This window comes from Mucor mucedo (genome assembly GCF_025094135.1).
Source record: "Mucor mucedo strain NRRL 3635 chromosome Unknown EV154scaffold_64, whole genome shotgun sequence".
In the NCBI taxonomy this organism is placed as follows: domain Eukaryota; kingdom Fungi; phylum Mucoromycota; class Mucoromycetes; order Mucorales; family Mucoraceae; genus Mucor; species Mucor mucedo.
The window spans coordinates 25,732-49,128 of NW_026252348.1; the positions used below are offsets into that span (position 1 = coordinate 25,732).

Genomic DNA, 23,397 nt, shown 5'->3' on the forward strand with positions numbered 1-23,397 from the left:
TTTTTAGCCCTTCCAATGTCTTGTCATTCCGTTTACTGTGTTATGACAATGTTTATAGCTGTAAAAGGAGTAACTCAGATTTATTCATCATTGCTCATCAATAAACGTTTAGCCTTTTTATCCATACCTTTTGCAAGAGGTATAAACAATAATACGGCTTTTCCTATTTTCAAAATTAACTGCGGGCGTGACACAGTGTTACACGAGGCTATAGCACAACAAACCAAAAGCTTTTTTAATTTTATAAATAGAGATAAAAAAGATACATATTGTTGCTTTTCTCTTTTTTTATCCTTTCTTTTTAATTTCTTTAACACTTTTTCTTTTACTATTTTTTTATTATTGATTACAGAAATAAATTAATAAACATGCCACTTACAATTGATGATGTTGTGACACACTACGTATTATCAAGTCATCCACGTAATCGAGCAATTATCGATATTAAAAATAAGAAGACCGGTGAACTCCGTTTTATCAAAATTAGGCACAGACTTTCTAAATTTTACGCTGTCAGTTTGGTCGACCCAGTAACCTTTGAAGTATGGGCTGAAACACAAGTGAAGAGTGCTTCATCTAGAATAAAACCAATTATTTTACACTTGGATGAAAACAATAAAAACGATACGCCTGTAGAACTGCGTGATTCTTCTCGCATTGGTTTCGAATGGAGTTTTATATGGGAAGGCGAGAAGTACAGATGGTATGTTGTCTCTTTATTTCCTATAAAAACCAGTATATGAATATTAAGATATTCTTTTTCTTTCTAGGGTACGTGAAAGTAGGATGAGCAACTCGTTAGAATGTAGAGCTGTTAGAAAAACTGGTATGTTTGTACATTAAATAGAGTTTCTTTCGAATTATTAAGCTTTATAAACTTCTTAGGTGATATATGTGTAGCACAATACTTGCCGCGTATACTAAAGGATGAATATTTCGGCATATTTTCTTTACTTGGTTATAACATGCTTCGATGCGACCTAACCAAATCCCGCGAACTGGAGCTAATTATACTCATGTCACTAATGACTTTACTTGACAAGTCAGATGACGGAGGTTGGAAAAGAGATCCGATTGGTAAGGGAGTTCAGGACGACGTCGGTAACTATGAGAATGCGAACAGTAATGATAGCAGTAACAACAACAGTACGATTGTGTCACCTACTGTCTATGAAGACCCAATACCGAAAAAAGCTCAGCAGAAGAAACACAAAGTAGAATTAAGTAATGATCAGAAATTGCATTTTATGCTTGAAAAGGATGTCCGACGATCTCAAAAACAAATACAATTTGATCAAAAAAAGCAAAAGCCAATGAGCGCTGGGAATAGTCCTGCTCACACGCCTGATGTTTCGCCACTACCCACTCCATCAGCATCTTCGACTAATGTTACGATTGCATCTCCTCGTTTGACACGTCAGAAATCAGCTTGTAACTTGAATTACTATAAAGGTGCAAATGCCTCAAACGTCGGTGTTGATTCTCCTGAATCTCCTGTATCTCCTGTTGTCCCTGCAAGCAGTGGTACGACTAAGAATGGCAGACTTTCAAAACTTTTCAGTAGCCTATCTCACAAACAAACAAATTCTTCTCCTTCATCACCATCGACAAACACATCACCTGTCGATGCTAAACATACAAGTATTCACACATCCAATGATACTATTAATGCCAGTCAGAACACTTATGCAGACATAAAGTACCAAAAACCAGTATTGCAAAGATCGTTACCACATGAACAGCACTACAGTGAGCAACAGTATGAAAACAGTTACCCTTACTATGATAACCAGCGTAGCTTACCTGTTGGGCAGTATTCTCGTCTTACTAACGAATTCGGTAATTTGGCGATTAACAAAAATCACTATGATAACCCGCCCAGTGTGAGAACCATTCGATGGAATCCGGAGCCTCTTGCACCAATTCAAACGTCAGCTCCTATCGTGAATAGTAGTGGAACAAACAAATATAGCAGCCCGCAACGATCATCCAGACAGCCTGTATATACCTCTCAGCAGATTCATAATCGTAGCAACAGTCAGGATAGAAGAAGACCTCGTGTGCTTGATGAACAAAGGAGAATGTCTGCCTCAGAATATTCATTTGCATATCACCCTCACCAACAACATGCCCAAAGCAGCTATAATTATATGCCTCCGTCGACAAATAAGTACCCGAATAATAATCGATACTCTGCGTCGGAGTACTATACGTATCAGCAACCACCGCAGCAATACGATTACTATCAATAAGGTAGATAGTAGGTGCGTTTCCCTTTTTTAAAAAAAACTATTTGTATATTTTCCATGTGATTATTTCTCTTTGTTTATTTGTTTATAAATATAAATATTCTATATTATCTTGTTGACATCATGGTTTCTTATTGTATGTGCCACAGTATTGAGTTGTTAGTGTTACAAAACAAATATAAATGTTAACAGACTAGTACAATTGTGGTGTAGGCAGAACTATTTGGTCCTGCATATAATTTATTCTAGTTTTACAAAATTATTTTTTTTAAGAAAGGAGCGGGGGATATAAAATGATGTATAAATGTATGCAAATAATAACAAAAACGAATTTTAGCTTAATATGGGTAGGAACTAAAGAATAAAAGCGTTAGTATAATGAAAGCATAGCAGGGAGAGGGATCGACCTACATTTCCAACAATAACACTAGGCAGATCAAATATGTCACGTTTGATGGTAAAGCAGAATGTGCATGGCACAACTCTTTTTGTAGGACTCATCAAAATACACGTACTATATACTGCAGAATCAGTATTGTCAAATGCATGCAATGCATATTTCTCCCAGTATTCAACAGCAGATGGGTTACTCATTAGCTAAAATATTTGCAAATAAGCACCTTAATCTCATATGATCCTTTTACACTTACCTCATATATGTAAGTCTTCTTACCCAGCAGAGTATCCCGAGACCATTGTGTAAGTAAGGAGAACTCTTTTCCTACCAACGTGATTTCACCTGTTCGTCTCCAAACAACTGTAGGTGTTCCTGAATAACTAATCAACTTTTCATATTCTAGTAATGTACGTTGTAAACATTTTTCAGTAAAGATCAAATCGTCCTCTGTCAAATTCATCATGGAAGCTAAAACAGACGGTCTAAATAGCGCCAGCGCTCTACTAATTCTCATTAAATCCTCTCTACCCATTCTATTCATGAACAATTATTAGCCGGAGATTAGGGTCAGAATGTTTAATGTTTGTTACCTTGATTTGACATAATTGATTAGATAATGATACCCTTCCGCGTAGCTGAAAGGCTTGGTTGCACTGGCGTATGCCATTTCGGGAGTAATTATTTGGTTTCTACGTCTGACAGCAGGCCCTACACTTGCAGTAACGGGACTTGCCACTTTTGCGACCACTGCACCATCTCCGAATGCTGATAGAGTTGAGACGCCTGACGGCGTTATTTGTGATGTCCCTATTGTTGAAGATGATATTGATGGGACAGGTCTTTTACTGCTGATATTGTTGCTGCTGTTGTTATTTGTGTTATTATTTGTGTTGTTGTTGTTGTTCACCACACCGTTGTTGTGGTTGGTATTAGTATTAGTGTTATTATTATTAACTGTAGTGGTGTTATTATTATTGTTATTGCTATTAATGTAAGATGAAGTAGGTGTCGTAACAAGATGCGTGGGCGAAGATAAGTATGAGGGTTCTCCACGAATGATACTCAGAGGAGTTGTGACGTTTTCCACGACGGGAGATGGCTGAGACCATATATTATTTAATACATCAGCTGAAGTTTGAACTGGGGAAGAGTTGATCACATTGGTCGGATCTGCTAAAGGAGAACCCAACATGTTGGAAAGTATTGAGTATTCGAGATTCGTGGCATTGGAACCAAAACCGTAATTGTAATTCTCCATGGACATCATTAAATTGTTATTATCATTCGCACTATTATTATTCACCCCTACTATCGCTTGTTAGTATTCTCTTGTTATCCCCGATAAATCCGACCTAAGTTTACCTGTGTCCAAGAAGTTTTGGGACTGAAATGAAGAAGCTTCGGGAACAAATGAGTTCATATTGGGGGTAGACAATGACGGTTGTGGACTATAAGGTAGACTACCATTGCTAGCGGCGTCTAAGTGAGCAAAAGTTAATAATTGAGTTTTCTAAAGGCACCATATCTATACCTTCTATATCCTGCAGATATTTTGCCTTTTTCCTAGCCCCATCTGTGCAAGAAGTGGCTAAATTACGTTTAATACACCGTTGACAAGGTCTTGCTAAAGAGAGAAATAAAATGTGTTAAAATTAAAGTAAAAGTAATAGTCAATTTCAAATTTACAATCATCGCAAGTTAAATGAGCCTAAGGATTGTAATAAAATGTCAGCAGTTAGGAAAATTGTTGATTTGATCAAGATGTACCTTTTGACAATGAATGCAAGCCCTAGCTGCCTTCTTTTTTCGATGGCCATTGTTAAGTTTCGATTGATCAGGTTGCATTTTTGTTTTATTCCCTTTTTTATGTCTAAACTATATAAACATCAAGTTTCATTCTTTTTCAAAAGCAGGAAAAAAAAAGTGTTATCTGCAAAAAGATGTAACTAAGACTTTTTTTCCTTATCCCTGTCTTTTTTAGTTTTTTTATTTTTAAAAATTCGCTTAAAGTTTTAACCTCATGTTGAATAACTGGATACAAAATCTTTTTATTACAATATTGTAAAAGATAAGAATTAATTGAGTAGGTTCTACTGGAGTGTAAATAATATATAGAAATGAGAAAGACTAGGATCATGGGATGGTGTTAAGAAACACCAATGATATGAGTGAATTTAGAGAACATGGGCAATGAGGCCGTTAAGATTGTCCTCGACTGTAAGGCAGTTAAGGATGTTGCTGGCAGTATCCTTAGTTTGAACATTGTTTCCACTGACGTTGGCAAGAGAACGACGACCGAGAACTTTAGCAACAACCCCGTTGAGATTATTAGTAACACGAGCACGATTGCCGATGTTGGAGCCGGTATTATAGGTTTGAACATTGTTACCTTTGACATCGGCTACACCACGACGGGTAACAACGCTACGAGCACAATGGCTGCTACCACTACCACCACCGTTACCACCGTTACCACCATGGCCACCATGGCCACCACCACTAGCAACATCGACATCGGCATTGTTGAGATTATCAGCAACTGTAGCGCCATTGAGAATATTTGAAAGTGTTTTGTCGGCTTGAACATTGTTACCGCTGACATTGATCAAAGCATCATCATCACCTGAACCTCCTGAGATACCTGTGTGAGTATTTTTACCCTCACCTTCATCAAGGACTACAAAAGTAAAAAGGAGTATTGATAAATAGGTTATTATAGAAATGATGATTATATCTTACAGTCGTCGTCGAAGAAACCATCGCCGCCTTTGTGGGGGCTTCCACCACCACAGCTAGAGCTACAACAGCCGTTGTTGCAACGGGCAACAAGATGAGAGTTCGAAGCCTCAGCGACCATATTCTGGGCACCGACAGAGTTTTCGGTGTATACAGAACGAGCAGAGGCAGAAGCCAAAATACTGGCAATAAGACCGAGAGAAAGGAATTTCAATTGCATTTTATGATATATAACTATGATGGTGTATTAGTGCAAAGTAATTTGTATATCGATGTATGTATTAATACCTAATAAGTTGAGTGAATAAAGAATGAATATCTGTTTCGTTTTTTGTAAGAAAAAGTGGGTTTCTTTTATATCAATTATATAAGGGTTAAAAGTTTTACTGACTATAATTAGACTATCTAGAATACGAGAAGAGGGGCTCAAATGCATGATATTTCAAGGATGTCACAATCAAGTTAATAGCTCAAAAGGAAATTCGCAATAAGTACAGGTGGTGTTTTATGGGTCTAACTTTCGGGGCGATCATGCAGTAAAAAGCGGAATTAAGGGGGGCTTTATTTGTATTTTTAAAAAATAATTATCTCGAACCACAACATTGGGAGAAAGCATTCTTTTTTATCATATATAGTTGCATGCTGGTGTGCATTTTCCTAAAAAATAAATAGAAAAAAATTGCTCTTGAGGTCAATAAAAAAATACAGGAGACACTAAAATGTTATAACTTATAAAATTCCAGAGATACTAGCATTTGTTTTCAAGTTTTACCCATGCATCCATGCTAAAGTGCCTCACAATGAAAATTAAGGTCGGTCTTCTCAATGTGTAATAAAAAAAAAATGACAGTCATGTCATTCATTCGTACCCTTATAACTTTGTGGCCTTGTTATGCATGGTGTTTTCAAAGATATTTTATTTCACTTTGTGTTAACAAAGATTTAATATGTACCTACGGTTAATATGAGAGTCTATATATGCACATATTGTAAAGACTACACTTGTCATTATATTGCTGTATCTCGTTAATGTCAATGTTATTAAGTGTTTATTACAATAAGCATTAATATTTGTGTTTAAAAGAAATAACTGTCCGTAAGCAGCATAAAGAAATTTAAAACAGAAGTCAAGAAATTGTGCAGATAGCAAATACTTCGTACTACCACCCTATTAGGTTTGCTTTGATCTACAGTGCAGATTTATCTATAGCGACACATGTTGTATAAGTCAAACCTTTTAAAATGTACGGTAGAGGAATTTTGAATTGAATTATGAGGACAGCAATTGTTGTCTTATACTCCTTTGTTTATAAATCAGAATGGTTTTTTTTTTTATCTATTTTTTTTTTTTTTTACTTGCTCTAAAATATCTAGCTTAACAGTACATTCTTGATTTATACACCTGTTTTGTACTCGCGCAGAATACTGCATGAGTATAGAAAACTATCCTCCTCGTTTTTTTTTTATAAAAAAAAAAGTAGGGAATAATGAAATTGAGCCGGTCGTGTGACACATGAATGTGAGTTTAGTTTGTCGGACCTATTGCTATAACGAATACTTAGCAACGAAAAAAAAAAAAGAGAAAAGAAAAAAAGAACAGGATTAATATATATCAAAGGCTTTGTTAGTCTATAATTAATAGTTAAAACAATTTTCATACTTAAGCTATTGTCCACCATAGTTTTTTCAGGGTTATAATAAGAATAATATAGGCAGATACCCTTAAGGAGAGTTTGCATACTGCTATCTCTTTTGTGTTCCGCTACTCTAGCTATATAGAGAACAAATATATTCAGATCTCAAGCCTGCTGAATTAGATGTCAGTACTAGCCCCTCATTAGTAGCAAGACTTGCTCGCATGCATATACACGATAGGAAGATAACAAATATTATTATGTTTTTTTAGTAATACGATTTTACAGACTTTTTATTATAAGGGTGTCAGTAGTTATTGGGAAGAAGAATATAATTAGATAAGCCTACTATATATTTAGAACTTTATCGAGATGAAAAAGAGCAAAATATGAAGGTGCAGAAGAATAATAAATAAATAGTGTTGATATCAAAAAAGATACTCTGTTTAAAAGGTTGAATCTAAAGCGTCGGCTGCATCTACATCGAGTGATTCTTCAATAGTACCTCTTTTGGCAACATCTGCATCAATACCGTTGGCGTTACCAACTGCATAGAGACCATTGGCAATATTGGTAGCAGTATCCTTGAGTTGAACATTGTTACCGTTAGCATCAACAGTACCACGACGGCTGATTACTTTTGCTACAACACCATTGGCATTGTCAGCAACGATTGCCTTATTAGCAATGTTGGAAATGGTGTCTGCAGCTTGAACGTTGTTTCCATTGGCTTCAATTTCACCACGACGACCGAGGACTTTAGCGATAAGACCATTAAGGTTATTGGCAATGACAGGACGATTAGCTATGTTGGAGATAGTGTCCTTGGTTTGAACATTGTTACCACTTGCTTTGACCAAAGCACGACGAGCAACCTTAGCTTTAACACCATTGGCGTTACCAACAACCTTGGCACAGTTAGCAATGTTGCTGATGGTATCCTTGGTTTGAACATTGTTACCGTTGGCAGAAACTAAACCACGACGAGCAACATCGGCAACGACACCATTGGCATTATCTGCAACGATGGCACCGTTAGCAATATTTTTGACGGTATCCTTGAGTTGAACATTGTTGCCATTAGCGTCGACAGTACCACGTTTCTTTAAACCGAGAACTTTAGCAACGACACCGTTGGCATTACCAGCAACTAAAAGACCATTGCCAATGTTATGGACAGTCTTATCGAGTTGAACATTGTTACCATTGGCTTCAACAGCACTACGACGAGCAACCTTGGCTTTGACACCGTTGGCGTTACCAACAACCTTGGCACAGTTAGCAATGTCGCTGATGGTATCCTTGGTTTGAACATTGTTACCGTTGGCAGAAACTAAACCACGACGAGCAACATCGACATCGGCACCATTGGCATTACCGGCAACGATGGCACCGTTAGCAATATTTTTGACGGTATCCTTGAGTTGAACATTGTTGCCATTAGCGTCAACAGTACCACGCTTCTCTAATTCGGTTTCAACATCAACGTCAGCATCAGCTTCAACTTCAACCTCGGTCTCAACCTCAACATCAGCATCTTCCTCGATGTCTAAATCAGTGTCAACATCAACATCAACATCAGCGGTCTCTTCGACATCGAGCTCTTCTTCAATATCAGCGTCATCAGTGACTGCAAGATCGTCATCAACTTCAACATCCTCAAGGTCAACACCCTCAACATCAACATCGTCGACTTCAACGTCTTCAACATCGATATCGTTTTCGAGCTCGATACCGTGCTCAAGATTATTGCCACCAACATGGAGATCTATGTTAATCAATTATGAGTAAAATTAAATTGAATGGCTACACTGGTACTAACCCTTGTTTCCACCGAGATGACCACCGCCAACAGTATCTTCGCCAGCAACAACAGCATGAACACCGTTAGCATTACCAGCAACCAAAAGACCATTAAGAATGTTTGAAACGGTATCTTGAAGTTGGATGTTGTTACCTGAAACATCGGCAACGCTGGCTGCATCACGAGCGATAAGGTCACCTTCAGAATACAAAGAACGAGCAGAGACGGAAGCCAAGATACTGGCAATAAGACCAAGGGGAACGAATTTCATATGCATTTTTGTTAAGTTTAGAAAATTTGGTATTTGCTAGGGAATATAAAATCTATAAATAACTGTATTAGTATTGGTTGGTATATGTGATAGTAAAATGTTTTAATGTTACTTCTATAAGCTTTCAAATGAAGATTGATAATAATTTACGAAAAGGAAAACCGGGTTTCTTATATACATTTTTTTTTTTTTAAAAAAAAATATATATTCTCATATTCTTAGTAAAAATTAAGGATAGTCTTTTCGTTTAGTTGCAATCGAATTAGAACAAAGAGGAGTGTCATTGAACACATGCTAAACTAAGCAGCTCAGTGGATAAATCATGGACCAAATACAAATTTTCTAGTACAAATGTATGATTCGCAGGTTGATCATGCAGTATGTGGTATAAAACAAAATTGAAGGACAGTTTGCTTTATTTATAATAACAAAGCTTATACTCAATGTGGATAACATTGACAGATGATGACAAAATTTAATTAGTACCTATCATTGGCATTTTTAAAAAAATATTTTTGTTATCTTATCTTTCGAATATTGTTAAGCTTGAAATTATATAAGACATTTCTAAAAATTAGAAATTTGTTAAAAGTTTGCATATATTTTTTTTGTATTCAAGATCGTAGCAAAAGTCACGAATATCTATTTTCAAACATGTACATGAAATACCTTTTGCTATGCACTTTACTATGGTTTGCATACTTTAGACTGTTTTATTCTTGGTATTCACAAAATGGTAGTTTTAAATATTTGTAATTCTGTTTCTATGCAGAACACGTACGCTTATATTAAACACTTGTTAGGAGCGAAAAATAGTAATTTGATTAGGTCACAATAGACAATAAGAATTATACCTTGTTGTTTATTTTTTTCCCCCGTGAGCTCATAAACAAAATTAAGCAGTGAACAGAAAGAAGTATATAAAGCTAATTGACAGTGAAAAAGTGCAAACTATCATCCTTTCAGTGCTTTGTAGATTAATATCCCGCCTCCCTCTTTCTTTTTCTTTTAACGGAATAAATACAGCGATAGAAAGTATATAAATGACAAGGGTGATACTATTACAAGCTCCTTCAGGAGATGGCTGTGCTACTATTTTTGTTTGCGCGCGACGATGTGCACATCCTCAGTCAAGTATAAAATTTTCTAAAACTTTACAGTAATATCTCCCATTTGTGTGGAAAAAATTGTTTGGGCCACAGAATTCAGCTGTTATATTTAAAATTAAAAAAACTATACATAGATAAAAAAGAATATGATAATGATGATGTTCTTCCACTGTCTTAGTATAAATGGATGCTTTAAAAGAAAAAGAAAATAGTTGTAATATTTGAGCATCCTCAGTTTACAGATGTAAAGGATTTTATCAATGACTCGGTAATACAAGGGGTTTACGAGGGATGTCTAATTTTTCAATTTTTCAGCTGTTTCACGAGCACATTCTATAGATTTCCTTTCTTTAGCTACTGCCTAACATATAAAATTATTTCTTAGATTGATACAAACACAAACAAAAATAATTTACATGTACGCAATTTTGAGTGATCCAATTGTTATGTAGATCTTTTTGTCTGTTTATTGTGCATAATCATTACCATGTGACATGCTAATTTGAACCTATCAAAGTCATTCGAACTTTTTTTTTCTGAGTAGTTATTTTTTTTTTTTATTCTAAATTGCATCTTTCCCGAGTTTTGAAATGTTTATTTTAAAAAATCTCGTCTTGCTTTTGAGGGTACACGTAACAAAAGAGCGTAAATTTATCAATATCGTAATATAACAGCCAAAACTTGACTTTCCGATCATAAGCTTAAATCAGTTGATACCAAAGCTGAATCCGGTAAGACCGAGAATTCTAAGGGGAAAAAAATTGAAGCAGAAATCTTTGACTTTACTCTTGCTTTCATAAATTTGTCTACTACTACAAAAAATACAATAATAGTAAGATGCTAAGGATTTTATCCATGGTTTAGAAAGGTTAACTTGAAGAAAATTGTCGGGATAAAAAAAATTCCGAACTGAAATCATAGACGGCCGATCCATCAGATCTTAACTTACTGAAAAGGTGGTTAGACAATCTTAGAATTTCTCCTTAATATTCTCTCTCAAATTAGATTAGCCTCTCTGCGTTCACTATAATTATACTTGAGACATCAGCTGTTTTTCTGCATACAACCCGGTACTAGTCTGCTGAAACTACAAAGAGCTAATTTGGATATTACGAATACTGAAGACATACTCCTTGGCCAAATTAAAATATAGTATATTCCATAGAATACTAATTGAATGCATACACATAATAATACAATCTCAAGTTATATTGTGATATTTCAGCTATAGACTTTTTATTAGATCCATATTAATACGAAAAAAATGAGGTCAAAATGTGTGATATGAAAATGCTAGATGTTAGAGATGAGAAATAATAAGATAATAATGTGATAGACTTATAGAATTATATGTCATGAGTTCAAACTAAACATTATTTAGATAATGCCACCACCGGTAGAAGAACCACCGCCCAAGAGGTCGCCAACAACAGGTAAACCACGACGCATGTTCTTCAACATTTGCTTCTTGTTAGCAGCACTGACTTCGTCCTCACCAAACTCCTCAGGCTCGTCATCTTCATCATCAACAGCACGACGCTTCCATTCGTTCTCGTCAGCCTCATTTTCGTCTTCATCCCATTCGTTCTCATCAGCTTCATTCTCGTCCTCATCCTCTTCATCACCCCAACGACGACGGGCAAGATTGGAGCGACGCTTCCATTCATTCTCATCGGCTTCATTTTCATCCCACTCGTTTTCGTCGACCTCATTTTCATCCTCATCCTCTTCATCACCCCAACGACGGGTGATCTTTTGATCATCTACTGAGCGACGCTTCCATTCATTTTCGTCGACTTCGTTTTCATCAGCTTCGTTTTCATCAGCCTCATTTTCATCGGCTTCATTCTCGTCGGCTTCATTTTCATCAGCTTCGTTTTCATCAGCTTCGTTTTCATCAGCTTCGTTTTCATCAGCCTCATTTTCATCGGCTTCATTCTCATCGGCTTCGTTTTCATCAGCTTCATTTTCATCGGCTTCATTCTCATCGGGTTCATTTTCATTTCCCCAACTACGACGCTTCCATTCGTTCTCGTCAACCTCTTCTTCATCCCATTCATTCTCGTCCTCGTCCCACTCGGCAGCACTTTCATCTTCTTCCCAGCGACGAGCAAGAGAAGCTTCGGTTTCATCAACCTCTTCTTCATCAACCTCTTCTTCATCAACCTCTTCTTCGTCGGCTTCAGCACCACGACGACGCATAGCATGTGAGACACTGCTCTCGTTGACCTCATTTTCATCAGCTTCATTTTCATCAGCTTCATTCTCATCAGCTTCATTTTCGTCAGCCTCGTTCTCATCCTCTTCTTCCTCATCAGGCTCGTTTTCACTACGACGGGTGTTACGACGACGGATAGCATCAGAAATCTTTCTGCGAGAGCTGACATCACGCTTATGGGCAACATTGACACGAGCATGGTTGGCATTATCAGCTACCAAAAGATTGTTGGCAATGTCGTAAGCAGTACGGGAAAGTTGAACATTGTTGCCATTAGCGTCAACAACAGAGGCAGCATTGACAGCTGACATAAGGGCAGCGGCGACTAGACCAAGGGAAGCGAATTTAAGTTGCATTATTGTGTATTATATTATATAAGATATAAATAAAAAGATAATATTATGAAAGAAAAAAAAAGAAAAAAAGAAATGGAATTATCTGGCTACTTTTTATATGATTTTTTTTTTTTGTCGTCGGTTGTAATTAAATAAGAATCACTAGGTATTTGAACAAAGAAACAGATAACATAGCTCCGTAAGGCACTGTACATTATATTTTGATATGCACATAATAAACATTTCTTCCTCTATTATTACCCTTTTTTTCACCCTCTATTATTTCCCCTATTAGGATGTCCCCCTCCCCTTTTTATCAAAATTGTTACAACTACAATGAATGACAAAAAAAAAATGATTGATAACATTTGAAAGCTGACTTTCGAAAAAAAAATAAAATGAAAATAGGAGAGTACCATACACTAGTATGATACTTTTAATATTTCATGTATCGATGGCTCATACTACATAGGGGATCTTCGTTACATGCACTCTCTGTTCTATTGACTGGTGCGCACTTAGTTGTGTTGATAAGCGTTTGGTAGGTTTTAATTTATTTTAAAGATCTATTGTTCCAAACATTACACCTCAATGTAGAGAAAAAAAATGGAGTAGGTAAACACTATGTTGAATTTTATGCGAGTGATGGTCTGTTTTTTTTAAGCAAGACTCAAACGATGATGCCTGCCACATATAACGTGTCTATCGCGCTAATACTGTTTTGTTTATATCTGTAAATTTTTAGATAACAAAGGTCTGTATTTCACATTACTGCAATGACTGAGAAAAAAATTCTTATTTCATCCAGAGATTTGCAATAGTAGTGGGAATTAGCACTGATGATGCATCCTTTTCTTTTTACTTTTTTTAGTTTTGACATATTAGAATGAGTCTCTAAACAAGTTTAGAAGAAGCCTCGTTCTGACAATAACTCTGTATATTGTGTGTGTCAACCTAATTAATGACTGATCAACATGCCTCCGTTTTTTCTTAAGCAAGCTGAATATCTTTCTCAGTCTGTGCTTTTTTTTACTTCAAAAGAAAAACAACAATGCCATTTACCCCCTAAGTTCAGTGATGATCTTTTCTAGCGATCTTGGTACGCCGGCCCTGTTTACTTCCCCTTCTTTTTTATTTGTACACAAATAAAAGAATGGGAATCTTGTCCACTAGGAATAAACAAAATAAAGTTTGCCCACCTCATATTTTATTGGGTCTGCCTAGTTGCATCTATGCAGCTAGTAAAGGTATACATGGTAACGAGACAAATATTATCTAAATAACAGCTGAATATAGTGATGAGTGTCAAATTTTTGTTGTATATACATTCAATAAAACTGGTCGGATTTTGCGCGTGGTCTTTTCCTCTCCTTTTTTTTCTGGTTAATAAATGTACATGTTTATTACCGATGCAGCTACATTACATTTTGTACATAAAGTATGTACCTATTAGTAAAGAAGGAAACGGTGACCTTCTCTACGTAAGAAAAATAACATAAGAAGGTTCCGTTCTTTGGTAATTCTCACATTATATTAGTCAATCGGTGCATTACAATAGAAATTCCGTACCAAATAGTATGCAAAACATTGTATTAAAATAATCGATTTATTATACACGTACATATACGAGAAACCTTACTACTAGGGTTTACTATATACAAGGCTATCCACAAATAACCTGGCTAGATCGCGCTTGTTTTCAAGGTTCGAAACAGCTTTTGGATTTCGAAGAGGCCTAATTTGGCTATCAAAGCAAAATAAAACCATCATTGAGTACATATCCCTTGTATTTTAATTATACACTAGCTTTTTTTTTCTTCTTGTTACTTACGTATTGGTACCTGCATTGCTAAGACGGATCGAACATTATCTTCTATTTGCTGGATCGCATCTGTTTGGAAATAAACCAATATCAACAAAGGCATTTCAGATATCTCGGATTGAAGTACTTGACCAAACACCAAAGATAGTTCTTTCTGTTTGACACATAAAATAGTTAATTTTTTTGTCTAATTTTTTGATGAGGGATGGTACCTGTTTTCTAAGAAATTGATCGGCTGATATTAAGATCAAACAAAGTGAGAGTTGAACCAGTCTAAAAAAATAAAAAGGATATCAGCACATATCACTCTTTAAATTGCGTCATTTTTTTTTTTAATATTAACCTCTCTGTATAAGTCTGACCAAGTACTTTTAATAGTAATAGAACTTCGGAATCCAAAAGTTTGATTCCAAAATAACCAACTATACCTGCTAGCGCTCGCATAGCGGATGCTATTGCTACATGATTTGTTGCAAGATCGGACTATAATAGAAAACCATTAAGATCCCAACATGAAACCATAATATAAGGTACACCTACGGAGTATGACTCTATTTCAGTTATAACTCGTTGTTTCATCTTTATAAAAAGATGCCCACTATTTACGGACTGCGCTAGAAACCAAGTAGATTTTCCGTAGAATATCCCGTTTAAAAACTCGATCTTATTTTGGGGGTCAATACTTGTCATTATCTAATATTAACACCAATTTTACTTACTATGTCTCGACAATAGATAACTGTTAACCTTGTTATAAGATCTGGCAAGATTTGCATCTCGACCAATTTAAATCGAACCATGAAGGCATAATCTGGATATTCCTCGATTATTTTAAAGATCATCTCGCTAAAATAGAAGACCCCGAAGTCAATAATAGACACGCTATTTAAAGAACCATGTACTAACCTTAGTTGCATTGCATATATTGAATTAAGTTTATGGACACATTGCAGTAATTGATCGATAAACTATGGTGAACAAGTCAATCATCCTATTTCTTTAAAACATATCTTAATTTATTGTTTTCTTTTACCTCTTTATACGCAAATTCGTTGTTTTTTGTTAATCCTTTCACTAAATCACATCTTGTCGATATATGAACGAACCCTTCTAATAAATACTAAGGCATATGTAAATATGGAGGTGGATGTTTTATTGTAGATCCTCATTTTACCTTCCAACAAGACTCCGCTCCCTCTTCGATTTCAATATCATCGTATAACTCAATTACTTCAAATACCAATACACCATTTTCTCTTAAAAAGCTATCATTATTCAAAAGTCGTAAATTACCACGAATATTCTTATTGGCCCGTTCCGTTGGCTCATGCTGAACATTGGCTTGAATGTAAAAAAGCTCACAAAGGACTTCACTATCAGCGATCGCAGTGTTAATTTCGTGCCTCGTACATTTCTTTTTAGAGGAAAGTGCTTACAATTTCCAGTCTTGTTGTCCAACTGATTTGAATTGTACCTAACCTAGATCTTAGTATCAAATCGTGGAGGACTAAAGGAGGACATTTTCTTTTTTAAATTATACCAGAGCTTCCTCTAACCCTATCTTTGTCGAGGTTCTTTTAAATTCGAGGAACCTTTGTTTCAGTTGTGATTCCACTTGTGAATTCATGACGTGCAAAGAAAATGTTGTTAGAACTAAGCGCGACTAAGTGATTCAGGCCTGTCTCTCTCTTTTTTTTTTTTTTTTTCTGGACAGAGCTGAGGTTAAAATGAAGACGAAACATTTACCAATGTGTCACAATTACGCCTTGGAGGTGACTTTAGGATACAAAAGGGCAGAATAAACATTCATGTATAAGGTTATCATTCTTTACAAAGAGAAAGATTCAGGGCGGTCCATAAAAATTTTTACTGTGCAAGAGAGAGGCAGAAAGATTGTGGCCAGCATTCACAGGCCACCCTTCGCCCCCTCCTCTCTCACGTTGATATTAGGCATTCCAATCACCGAAGAACGTCATGCAAATGGTGCGGTTAAGGTAATTTTGGAAGAAGTATAACTGCTAAGTATTTCTTTTTTTTTATTGCCTATTGATGAGTAGCAATTATATTCTTTCACCTTTTAAGAACTTTACTGTTCACGTTCTTCAATTTCACCATTCACGGAGGATTGCATGTAACTTTGAGTTTTTACCTTTATCTTTCAGGGCAAAGTATTTCAGAATCCCAGGAAAAAGACCGTTTCATGCATACTTTCCAATAAAGACATTATATGACTTTTTCTCTTTTTTTCTTGAGGAGGTGAAAAAATATACCTGTCGGTTTCATAGCATAAAACAAAAGCACTGCAAAATCAACACTGCGAGAAGCACAATAGTCAACTACAAAGCTTATCAAGCGGTATCTAAAAAAAACCACGAATTTCAATGTTCTTTTCTTGATATTCAACCATGTAAAATCCGCAGTTTACTTTTCCTCTACTTGGGGGAATAAAAAGACACACATTCGGTGCATTTTGCTTTATAATTAGGCTACGGAAAGTGTATCTACTAATCAATTAAAATAGCTGACATACATACATCAGACGATTTTATAACAATAGCATTCGTATTTCTTTCTTTGTCCTGACACAACAGTTGACATATTGTATCTCAATGGTAGATACATGCTGCTCTGGTTTGATTCTATTAGACAAGGTTAATGAAAGTTGGAACTCCCAGCTTTAAAAAAAAGGGGGGTGTGCTCTATCACTTATATTCCTGACTTAGCAGCAAGACCTTATGAGTTTATACTATACGGTGAAATCATATGTATAAAAAAGTACTATGTAAATAGCCCTAGAATATTTTGACATCTATCCAACAGGAGGTCTACCAAGAAAGTTTGTACAGTAAAGCGCCCCCCTCGTCTCTTCCCCTCCAGATAGTCAGTAGACTCCCCAAATGGCGTACTATCTGTCTCTATCTCAATAAAAGTCAACCAATTTAAACAAGATTTAGAGTGGCTAGTTATTAAAGCCTATACGAATGTATAATGCAGCCGTGGCTAGCTTTTCCCTTTTTTAAAATAAAACCATGGAATTAAATTCTGTCTATACACGTTTACTTTATAAAGTTGTCATGTTTCTTTAACTACTCATCTCCTCAAAAACTGAAAATGCTAATTTATGGGGTGTCAAGTATACTAATTAGCATAATTGTTTAAGCAATTTTAGATATTTAGCTTGTTATTTCATAATTAACAGTTTGATTATCATGATAATTGGTCATAAATATAATTGCCCTTAAAAACGCCGATCGTCTGTATAAACCACCCAAACAAATCAATGTGGCAATTATTTTATTCAAGTATGGAACAGTCAAGTATCACATATAAACTCCTTTTATGAACAAAGAATAACCCTTTTGGTCTTAAACTAAACTGGTTCTTTACACACGCCTACTGTCGAGCAATTGTATTACATCAATTTAGGATAATCAAAAAGAGACTGTGAGAGAGAAGGAGGAATGATATATGTAAAGGAGTAGATGAGATGATTAATTTTATTTTGTAAAATAACTTTTTTTTTGTTATAAACAGTTGACGGATTAACTAGTTAGAAAATAGGGTAAACGGGTTTCAGGAAAAAGGAGAAATTTATGTTATTGTTATTGTCAATTTCACTATTCTCCTCATCTCCTGATTGAATTTGTTGTTGCTGTTGTTGTTGTTGTTGTTGTTGTTGTTGTTGTTGTTGTTGTCGTTTGTGATGGTGTATCGCAGTAGCGGTCAAGAGAATGATCAAGAATGCGGTTGCTAATTTATGTTGCTGGGTTGTATTTGGCGTTTTTTTTTTATTATTATTATTCGTGGTGGATAAGAATGTGGATGTGGTATGATCCCTAAAACTAGAGGCACGGGGACGTTGATATGTATTTACAATTGGTTTTGATATGATTGGTTTACAACAAGTGATGGATTCAGATCTTCGTGTTCTTGTCTGGATGTTGTGTCTTGTAGGTACTATCTGTTTCTCAAACTCTCGTAATTCATATAACAATTCCATATTGGGTCGAATTCCAGGCGCCCGTTCCTGAACGTAATCCAAGGCACGATCCAACGACCAGTTTTGTCCCGCCAAACAAGAACTACCGCTACTTGAGATCTTTTTCACAACAACAAGACGACTAGTACATAATAAGAAGGCCACAACCAATGCAGCAGAGCGTTCTATTCCTTGTTGACAATGAATCAGTACGTTCTGTTTCTTACTGTGGGCGGTTTGTATTTTGGAGATGGCGTGAGCAAATTCAGCACGAGCTAGATTGTTTTGACGGTGAGTCCAATGCATGTGATGGTAATCGATTTTTGTGGGTGTGACGAGATGAATTTCACTGGCTACATTGATGATACAGTTGATATTCAATTGATTAAGTTGTGTTACGTTTAATGCGTTATAGTAGGAGCCTAAATACAGGTTTGGTAAGATGCAGGCGGGACCCTTCTGATATAAGTCATTCTTAAACTGATGTTCTTTGTTCATCAATAGCGACGCTGGTTTCTGACTTGTAGAAGAGAGGTTTAATGCCAATCGCTTAGGGTTCTTTTTCAGGTTTGTCATGATGATGTAAATAATAATAAAAAGAGAGAGAGAGAGAGAGGCTAAAATAAAAAATAAATAACAGGGTATTTATAATTAATATGCATGAAGATCATATTAATTTAACAAAAACGATTGTAATTATTCAAACAATTGCCAAAAAAAAAGGGATTGAACCCTTTTTATCTTTTTTAGATTACATGTAATTTATAAAAGTCTCCTAAGATTTCGTTTTCATGTGGACTCCTGTGAATAAACGTGGTATGCATTTGAAACAATAAAGGGAGAACAAAAGAGAATTGTGTATCAAGCGTGTTTTTATTAAATAGAAAAAATATGGAATATTTATTTTTCTGAAGTGATTTAAGCAGAAGCAGCACCGAGGGTGGGGAAAGCGGCAACATCTTGGAGGTTGACAGCGGGACCGTTGTTGGCCTTAGGGGCACGACGACCGTTGGACTTGGTGTTGTTGTTACCACCGCGACCACCACGACGATCGTTGGTAGTCTTACGGAATTCGGGACGAGCCTTCTCCTGGAAGCGCTGTTCGATTTCAACAAGGACCTTTTCCTTCTTGGCCTTTTCGGCAGCCTTCTTGGGGGCCTTGGTTTCCTTGGAGGTATAGAACTCCTCGAAGTCTTCCTTGGCGAAAGCAACGGTACCCTTGAAAGCAGCTTCATCAGCATCGTTGGCCTTACGGGCCTCGGGGAGAGAAACCTTCAAGGACTTGTTGGCCTTTTCAGCGAGGTATTCTTCAAGAGTCTTGACTTGCTCTTCTTCCTCAACGGGGGCAGCAGCAACCTCTTGTTCAGCAGAAGAGGGATCGGCGGAAGCAACGGTATCCTTGGATGCCTCAGCTTCGGCATTTTCAGCCTTACCCCAACCCTTGTTGACCTTCTTCTCAGTGTCACTATTATTTCCAACCGTTTAGATCTCTTTTCCCTTTTACTTCCTCCTTTCAACCCCAGAATTACTTACACAATACCGGTACCGGAGTGACGGTCGAATTGACGACGGGGAGCGCGACCACCTTCCTTGGTTTGACGACCTTCCTTGGGTTGACGCTTGGCGTTGGTACCCTTGGCGGAACGGGCAGCTACCAAAAATTAAAAAAAAAAGTTAATTTCAACATTCGCAAGCTTGTGTCTTTTTATTTCTCTCTTTTTCTCGTTTCAAAGCATTTAATGGTGAAGTAGTGAATCTCGGTCAAAGTCGGCTTATTGTTCAGTTATTTCTTAACCGAGACATTGGCTGGTTACTGAATCTTTTTTTTTTTTTTATATATAATTCATTGTTGATTTGTTGTTGAATTGTTGCATGAGTATGTATGTGTATGTGTGTGTGTGTGTGTGTGTATATATATGTCTTTGTAAAGCGATAACGAGAAAAAAGAGAAAAAAAAAATAGAGTTACAGAGTGACATTTACCATCCTTGTTAATCTTGCCAACGGACTTCTTGTCAACAACGACAGGGGCAGCCTCTTCCTTGACAGGTTGAGGACGAGCGACCTCACCGTCACCGAGGATGTCAAAAAGGTTCTTAGAGTAAGTGGACATATCTATAAAAGAGCTAGTTTGCTATGGATGCCTCGATCGAAAGGATGGATGGATGGATATCACAAAAACACAAAGGGAAGGTTCCTTAAATTACAATGACTGATTCTAAATTTATCGAAAAAAAACCTTTTTTTTTTATTTAACGTTCCGCTTTTGGGGCTGCGCGCGCGTGGGCGGGAAGGCAAGAAAGAAAGAACAATGTTGATAAGAATATCATCACAAAACATAAAACTTATAAATACTCGTCATCTTGATAGACTTTACCTGATATTAGTAGCCAAAATGAAATAAAACAAAACACTCGTAAGAGCACGTTAGTGTAGACATTGCGTCGTAAGAGAGAGGCGTGGTTTTACACACTCCAAGTCATTTTTACTTTCTCTTCCATAAATTCATTGATAGAATCTGTTCTAGCAACTAAGATCGACAAGATCGACACCGTCATTATTTTTACTAGTTTTTTATAATCCGTTACGTCTTTTTTTTTTAGCTAGTGCTTCCACTGTCACTTGTACACATTTTTGGATTCATTTGTCGGAATTCAATTGGACATTTTTGTGGCCTGGCTGACAAGTCTGGGGGGCACTCCGATCACTAACTTTTAATTCTATTGGCCCTGATTTTGAAAAGTAGCCAATAGCTTTACGATTTAGTGTTTCTTCCGATCACTAAGTATGAATCTGATTGGCTAATACGAAAGACATGAAGAGCTTAAAATGGTATTGAGCAGTAAAGATTTATACGATATAAATACAATAGCATAGTATGGTGTCTTATTCTACGTAGATATGCTATTACCTATTTTAAAATTTTGATAAAAGAGTAATTTGAAATGGGTAACACACATACTATAATTTGAGACATGTTATTATTATGTTAGATCTTCTTTTTGTCTACTTTAATAAATATACCAAAAGTGATAGATTTTCTAAACAGGAACAGATTTTTGTCACACATTCACATGTTGAGGTGTCTAACTGGGATGAACAGTATGTTATTTTTATATTGTACCTTTTTCCTGACATTGAATAACTTATAAAACTTGGATCTCATAGCGGGGATTAGTTTTGTTTATATATACAGGGAGTGCAATTTTTTTTTAGAAACTTCTTTCACAGTTAACTCTTTTAAAAATATGGCTAGAACAGGAAGACCACCTGGGAAAAAAAATTCTGTAGGTCATAGCGCCGGTCGACCATCTATCCAAAAAAAAGATGACCCTCGACAAACCACTTTGTTTCAAACTATGAAAAAAATCAATCAAAATGGTGAAAGCTCGAGCCAGGCTGATGAGGTAAAACTGGATTTTTTTTTTGCATGATATTTAAATTATTAACAAAAATTTATAGGCTGTAGTTGAGGAATCAAGTATGCAAGAAAATGAAATAGATATTTCAGACATCCGTGAAGAGCAATTACCTGTTGTAGAAGATCAAAATATTTTTATCACGTTGGATGAAGAAGAAGAACTGAACAACCGTATACTACCTGAAATAGATGACGGTGATGCTGATGAAAGTGTGACTGATGAACAGGAATTCTTGTCGGGCGAGGTTCAAAATGGTGTATTGTACCACTATTTCGAAGAAGTACAAAAACGACTGACAGAAGAAGCAATGCCGGCTGAATACAATAATGGCACTTTTTGGATTCGTCCCATGCAGCCTTTTTTTGCATTATTAAAAAAGAAGCCAGTAGAGTATCTGTATCGCCCAGATATTTTTTTATGGATTCCACATCTGTTATTGAATAATCAGATCAACGATTTGCATTGTCCAACATGCAAGTCATCTATCGAAACCAAAGGGTTTAACAAAAAGCCCCACGCTCGCCGCATTGTTGATCTTGATAGGTCAGTTGAATTTGTGATCCTATTTTTGTAGTTTGAAGTATTGAATTAACCATTGTTGCACTTAATAGATGCTTTTACATCTTGACAAAAAGATACAGGTGTCTGAGTAGTATTTGTGGCAGTACGTTTAATGGATATGATTCCAAAATAATGCGCCAATTGCCCGTTCAATTACAGGCTGAATTTCCGGCCTATCTTAGTCATAGAGGTGCTGTTTCGAAGCAAGTGGGTGATCTTTTAAGGCCATGCATCCAAAACTCCATGGGACCTGAAAGAATATCAAAAGTTTTGCGTGAGCTCCATACATTAAAGCACGATCGCAGTGAGCTGCAATATCTCACTGCTATGAAGGTAGCAATCCCCCCCTCTCTTTTTAATATTTTAATATTAATATCTTTCTGAAGGCTAAATATGGGGATCAAAGCATTACTCGGTTCTTTACTATGCCAACAGTTATCGAGCCGTTTTCGCCTTTTGATAACCAAAAAGGATACGCAGGTTATACGCCTACTCAGACGTATATAAGGACCATTTACACTGCAATCATTAGTAAACTTAGGCCTTACATGGACAAGCAGATGATGCTTCTAGGTGGAAAGGTTTTGAAAGGAGATCATTCTTTTAAAATCATCAAGCACATGGCGAGTATTGATGGAACAAATATGTTCAATGCACTGTACACGATCTGTAACGAGTTTGAAGAGATTAGAATGATGCTGTTAGTACCTTCTAAATCACTTGAGCATCTGAAGTGGTCCTTCCAAAAAATGATGCAAGCATATGAAGGTTATGGTCACGACAGTCCTGTAATTTTTTATACGGACAATGTGCGAGGTGACCGCAAGTTTTTGGAAAATGTCATACCTTCTCTGAAAGTTG

The 23,397-nt window shown here is 36.3% G+C and overlaps 8 protein-coding genes across 8 annotated transcripts; 1 reads left to right on the top strand and 7 right to left on the bottom strand.

Annotated features, from left to right (window-relative positions):
• The first annotated feature begins 223 nt into the window (after nucleotides 1-223).
• EV154DRAFT_552769 (uncharacterized protein) lies at nucleotides 224-2,368 on the top strand. The gene is made up of 3 exons (XM_051605076.1): nucleotides 224-703; nucleotides 771-826; nucleotides 886-2,368. Exons 1-3 carry the CDS (start codon nucleotides 369-371, stop codon nucleotides 2,250-2,252), a joined length of 1,758 nt encoding a protein of 585 aa, XP_051456181.1. The 5' UTR covers nucleotides 224-368; the 3' UTR covers nucleotides 2,253-2,368.
• A 107-nt stretch (nucleotides 2,369-2,475) lies between these two features.
• On the bottom strand, nucleotides 2,476-4,301 carry EV154DRAFT_269320 (uncharacterized protein). Its single transcript, XM_051594693.1, has 6 exons — nucleotides 4,178-4,301; nucleotides 4,009-4,125; nucleotides 3,237-3,951; nucleotides 2,900-3,179; nucleotides 2,661-2,846; nucleotides 2,476-2,603 (listed from the first exon to the last, which is right to left on the bottom strand). Exons 2-6 carry the CDS (start codon nucleotides 4,064-4,066, stop codon nucleotides 2,583-2,585), a joined length of 1,260 nt encoding a protein of 419 aa, XP_051456182.1. The 5' UTR covers nucleotides 4,067-4,125; nucleotides 4,178-4,301; the 3' UTR covers nucleotides 2,476-2,582.
• Nucleotides 4,302-4,675: 374 nt separating this feature from the next.
• Nucleotides 4,676-5,702, bottom strand: EV154DRAFT_552771 (uncharacterized protein). The gene is made up of 3 exons (XM_051605077.1): nucleotides 5,671-5,702; nucleotides 5,386-5,616; nucleotides 4,676-5,323 (listed from the first exon to the last, which is right to left on the bottom strand). Exons 2-3 carry the CDS (start codon nucleotides 5,600-5,602, stop codon nucleotides 4,821-4,823), a joined length of 720 nt encoding a protein of 239 aa, XP_051456183.1. The 5' UTR covers nucleotides 5,603-5,616; nucleotides 5,671-5,702; the 3' UTR covers nucleotides 4,676-4,820.
• A 1,760-nt stretch (nucleotides 5,703-7,462) lies between these two features.
• EV154DRAFT_482783 (uncharacterized protein) lies at nucleotides 7,463-9,097 on the bottom strand (the record flags this gene model as incomplete). Its single annotated transcript, XM_051598519.1, has 2 exons — nucleotides 7,463-8,784; nucleotides 8,839-9,097. The coding sequence occupies 2 exons, from the start codon at nucleotides 9,095-9,097 to the stop codon at nucleotides 7,463-7,465; spliced, it is 1,581 nt and encodes a 526-aa protein (XP_051456184.1).
• A 2,480-nt stretch (nucleotides 9,098-11,577) lies between these two features.
• On the bottom strand, nucleotides 11,578-12,774 carry EV154DRAFT_591410 (uncharacterized protein; the record flags this gene model as incomplete). The annotated part of the gene is made up of 1 exon (XM_051606895.1): nucleotides 11,578-12,774. One exon carries the CDS (start codon nucleotides 12,772-12,774, stop codon nucleotides 11,578-11,580), a length of 1,197 nt encoding a protein of 398 aa, XP_051456185.1.
• A 1,558-nt stretch (nucleotides 12,775-14,332) lies between these two features.
• EV154DRAFT_513329 (uncharacterized protein) lies at nucleotides 14,333-16,236 on the bottom strand. The gene is made up of 11 exons (XM_051602019.1): nucleotides 16,116-16,236; nucleotides 16,012-16,049; nucleotides 15,750-15,948; nucleotides 15,609-15,695; nucleotides 15,482-15,543; nucleotides 15,295-15,421; nucleotides 15,116-15,238; nucleotides 14,919-15,058; nucleotides 14,788-14,848; nucleotides 14,585-14,729; nucleotides 14,333-14,497 (listed from the first exon to the last, which is right to left on the bottom strand). Exons 1-11 carry the CDS (start codon nucleotides 16,200-16,202, stop codon nucleotides 14,436-14,438), a joined length of 1,131 nt encoding a protein of 376 aa, XP_051456186.1. The 5' UTR covers nucleotides 16,203-16,236; the 3' UTR covers nucleotides 14,333-14,435.
• A 1,421-nt stretch (nucleotides 16,237-17,657) lies between these two features.
• Nucleotides 17,658-19,138, bottom strand: EV154DRAFT_552773 (protein-tyrosine phosphatase-like protein; the record flags this gene model as incomplete). Its single annotated transcript, XM_051605078.1, has 2 exons — nucleotides 18,476-19,138; nucleotides 17,658-17,713 (listed from the first exon to the last, which is right to left on the bottom strand). Exons 1-2 carry the CDS (start codon nucleotides 19,128-19,130, stop codon nucleotides 17,658-17,660), a joined length of 711 nt encoding a protein of 236 aa, XP_051456187.1. The 5' UTR covers nucleotides 19,131-19,138.
• Nucleotides 19,139-19,408: 270 nt separating this feature from the next.
• Nucleotides 19,409-20,844, bottom strand: EV154DRAFT_544366 (uncharacterized protein). The gene is made up of 3 exons (XM_051604595.1): nucleotides 20,537-20,844; nucleotides 20,088-20,205; nucleotides 19,409-20,019 (listed from the first exon to the last, which is right to left on the bottom strand). The coding sequence occupies exons 1-3, from the start codon at nucleotides 20,664-20,666 to the stop codon at nucleotides 19,473-19,475; spliced, it is 795 nt and encodes a 264-aa protein (XP_051456188.1). The 5' UTR covers nucleotides 20,667-20,844; the 3' UTR covers nucleotides 19,409-19,472.
• Nucleotides 20,845-23,397: the final 2,553 nt, after the last annotated feature.

Bases quoted from the DNA above. Each gene is read 5' to 3' on its own strand.
- EV154DRAFT_552769 (XM_051605076.1), top strand. From the start codon at position 369: ATGCCACTTACAATTGATGATGTTGTGACACACTACGTATTATCAAGT. The intron at 704-770 runs GTATGTTGTCTC...TTTTCTTTCTAG, and splicing joins GAAGGCGAGAAGTACAGATG to GGTACGTGAAAGTAGGATGA. The intron at 827-885 runs GTATGTTTGTAC...TAAACTTCTTAG, and splicing joins TAGAGCTGTTAGAAAAACTG to GTGATATATGTGTAGCACAA.
- EV154DRAFT_552771 (XM_051605077.1), bottom strand. From the start codon at position 5,602: ATGCAATTGAAATTCCTTTCTCTCGGTCTTATTGCCAGTATTTTGGCT. The intron at 5,324-5,385 runs GTAAGATATAAT...TTACTTTTGTAG, and splicing joins TGGTTTCTTCGACGACGACT to TCCTTGATGAAGGTGAGGGT.
- EV154DRAFT_513329 (XM_051602019.1), bottom strand. From the start codon at position 16,202: ATGAATTCACAAGTGGAATCACAACTGAAACAAAGGTTCCTCGAATTT. The intron at 15,949-16,011 runs GTAAGCACTTTC...GATCGCTGATAG, and splicing joins GGACAACAAGACTGGAAATT to TGAAGTCCTTTGTGAGCTTT. The intron at 15,696-15,749 runs GTAAAATGAGGA...CATATGCCTTAG, and splicing joins GAGCGGAGTCTTGTTGGAAG to TATTTATTAGAAGGGTTCGT.
- EV154DRAFT_269320 (XM_051594693.1), bottom strand. From the start codon at position 4,066: ATGAACTCATTTGTTCCCGAAGCTTCTTCATTTCAGTCCCAAAACTTC. The intron at 2,847-2,899 runs GTAAGTGTAAAA...CAAATATTTTAG, and splicing joins AGAAGACTTACATATATGAG to CTAATGAGTAACCCATCTGC. The intron at 2,604-2,660 runs GTAGGTCGATCC...TTTATTCTTTAG, and splicing joins CTAGTGTTATTGTTGGAAAT to TTCCTACCCATATTAAGCTA.
- EV154DRAFT_544366 (XM_051604595.1), bottom strand. From the start codon at position 20,666: ATGTCCACTTACTCTAAGAACCTTTTTGACATCCTCGGTGACGGTGAG. The intron at 20,206-20,536 runs GTAAATGTCACT...AATTTTTGGTAG, and splicing joins TGGCAAGATTAACAAGGATG to CTGCCCGTTCCGCCAAGGGT. The intron at 20,020-20,087 runs GTAAGTAATTCT...TGGAAATAATAG, and splicing joins CACTCCGGTACCGGTATTGT to TGACACTGAGAAGAAGGTCA.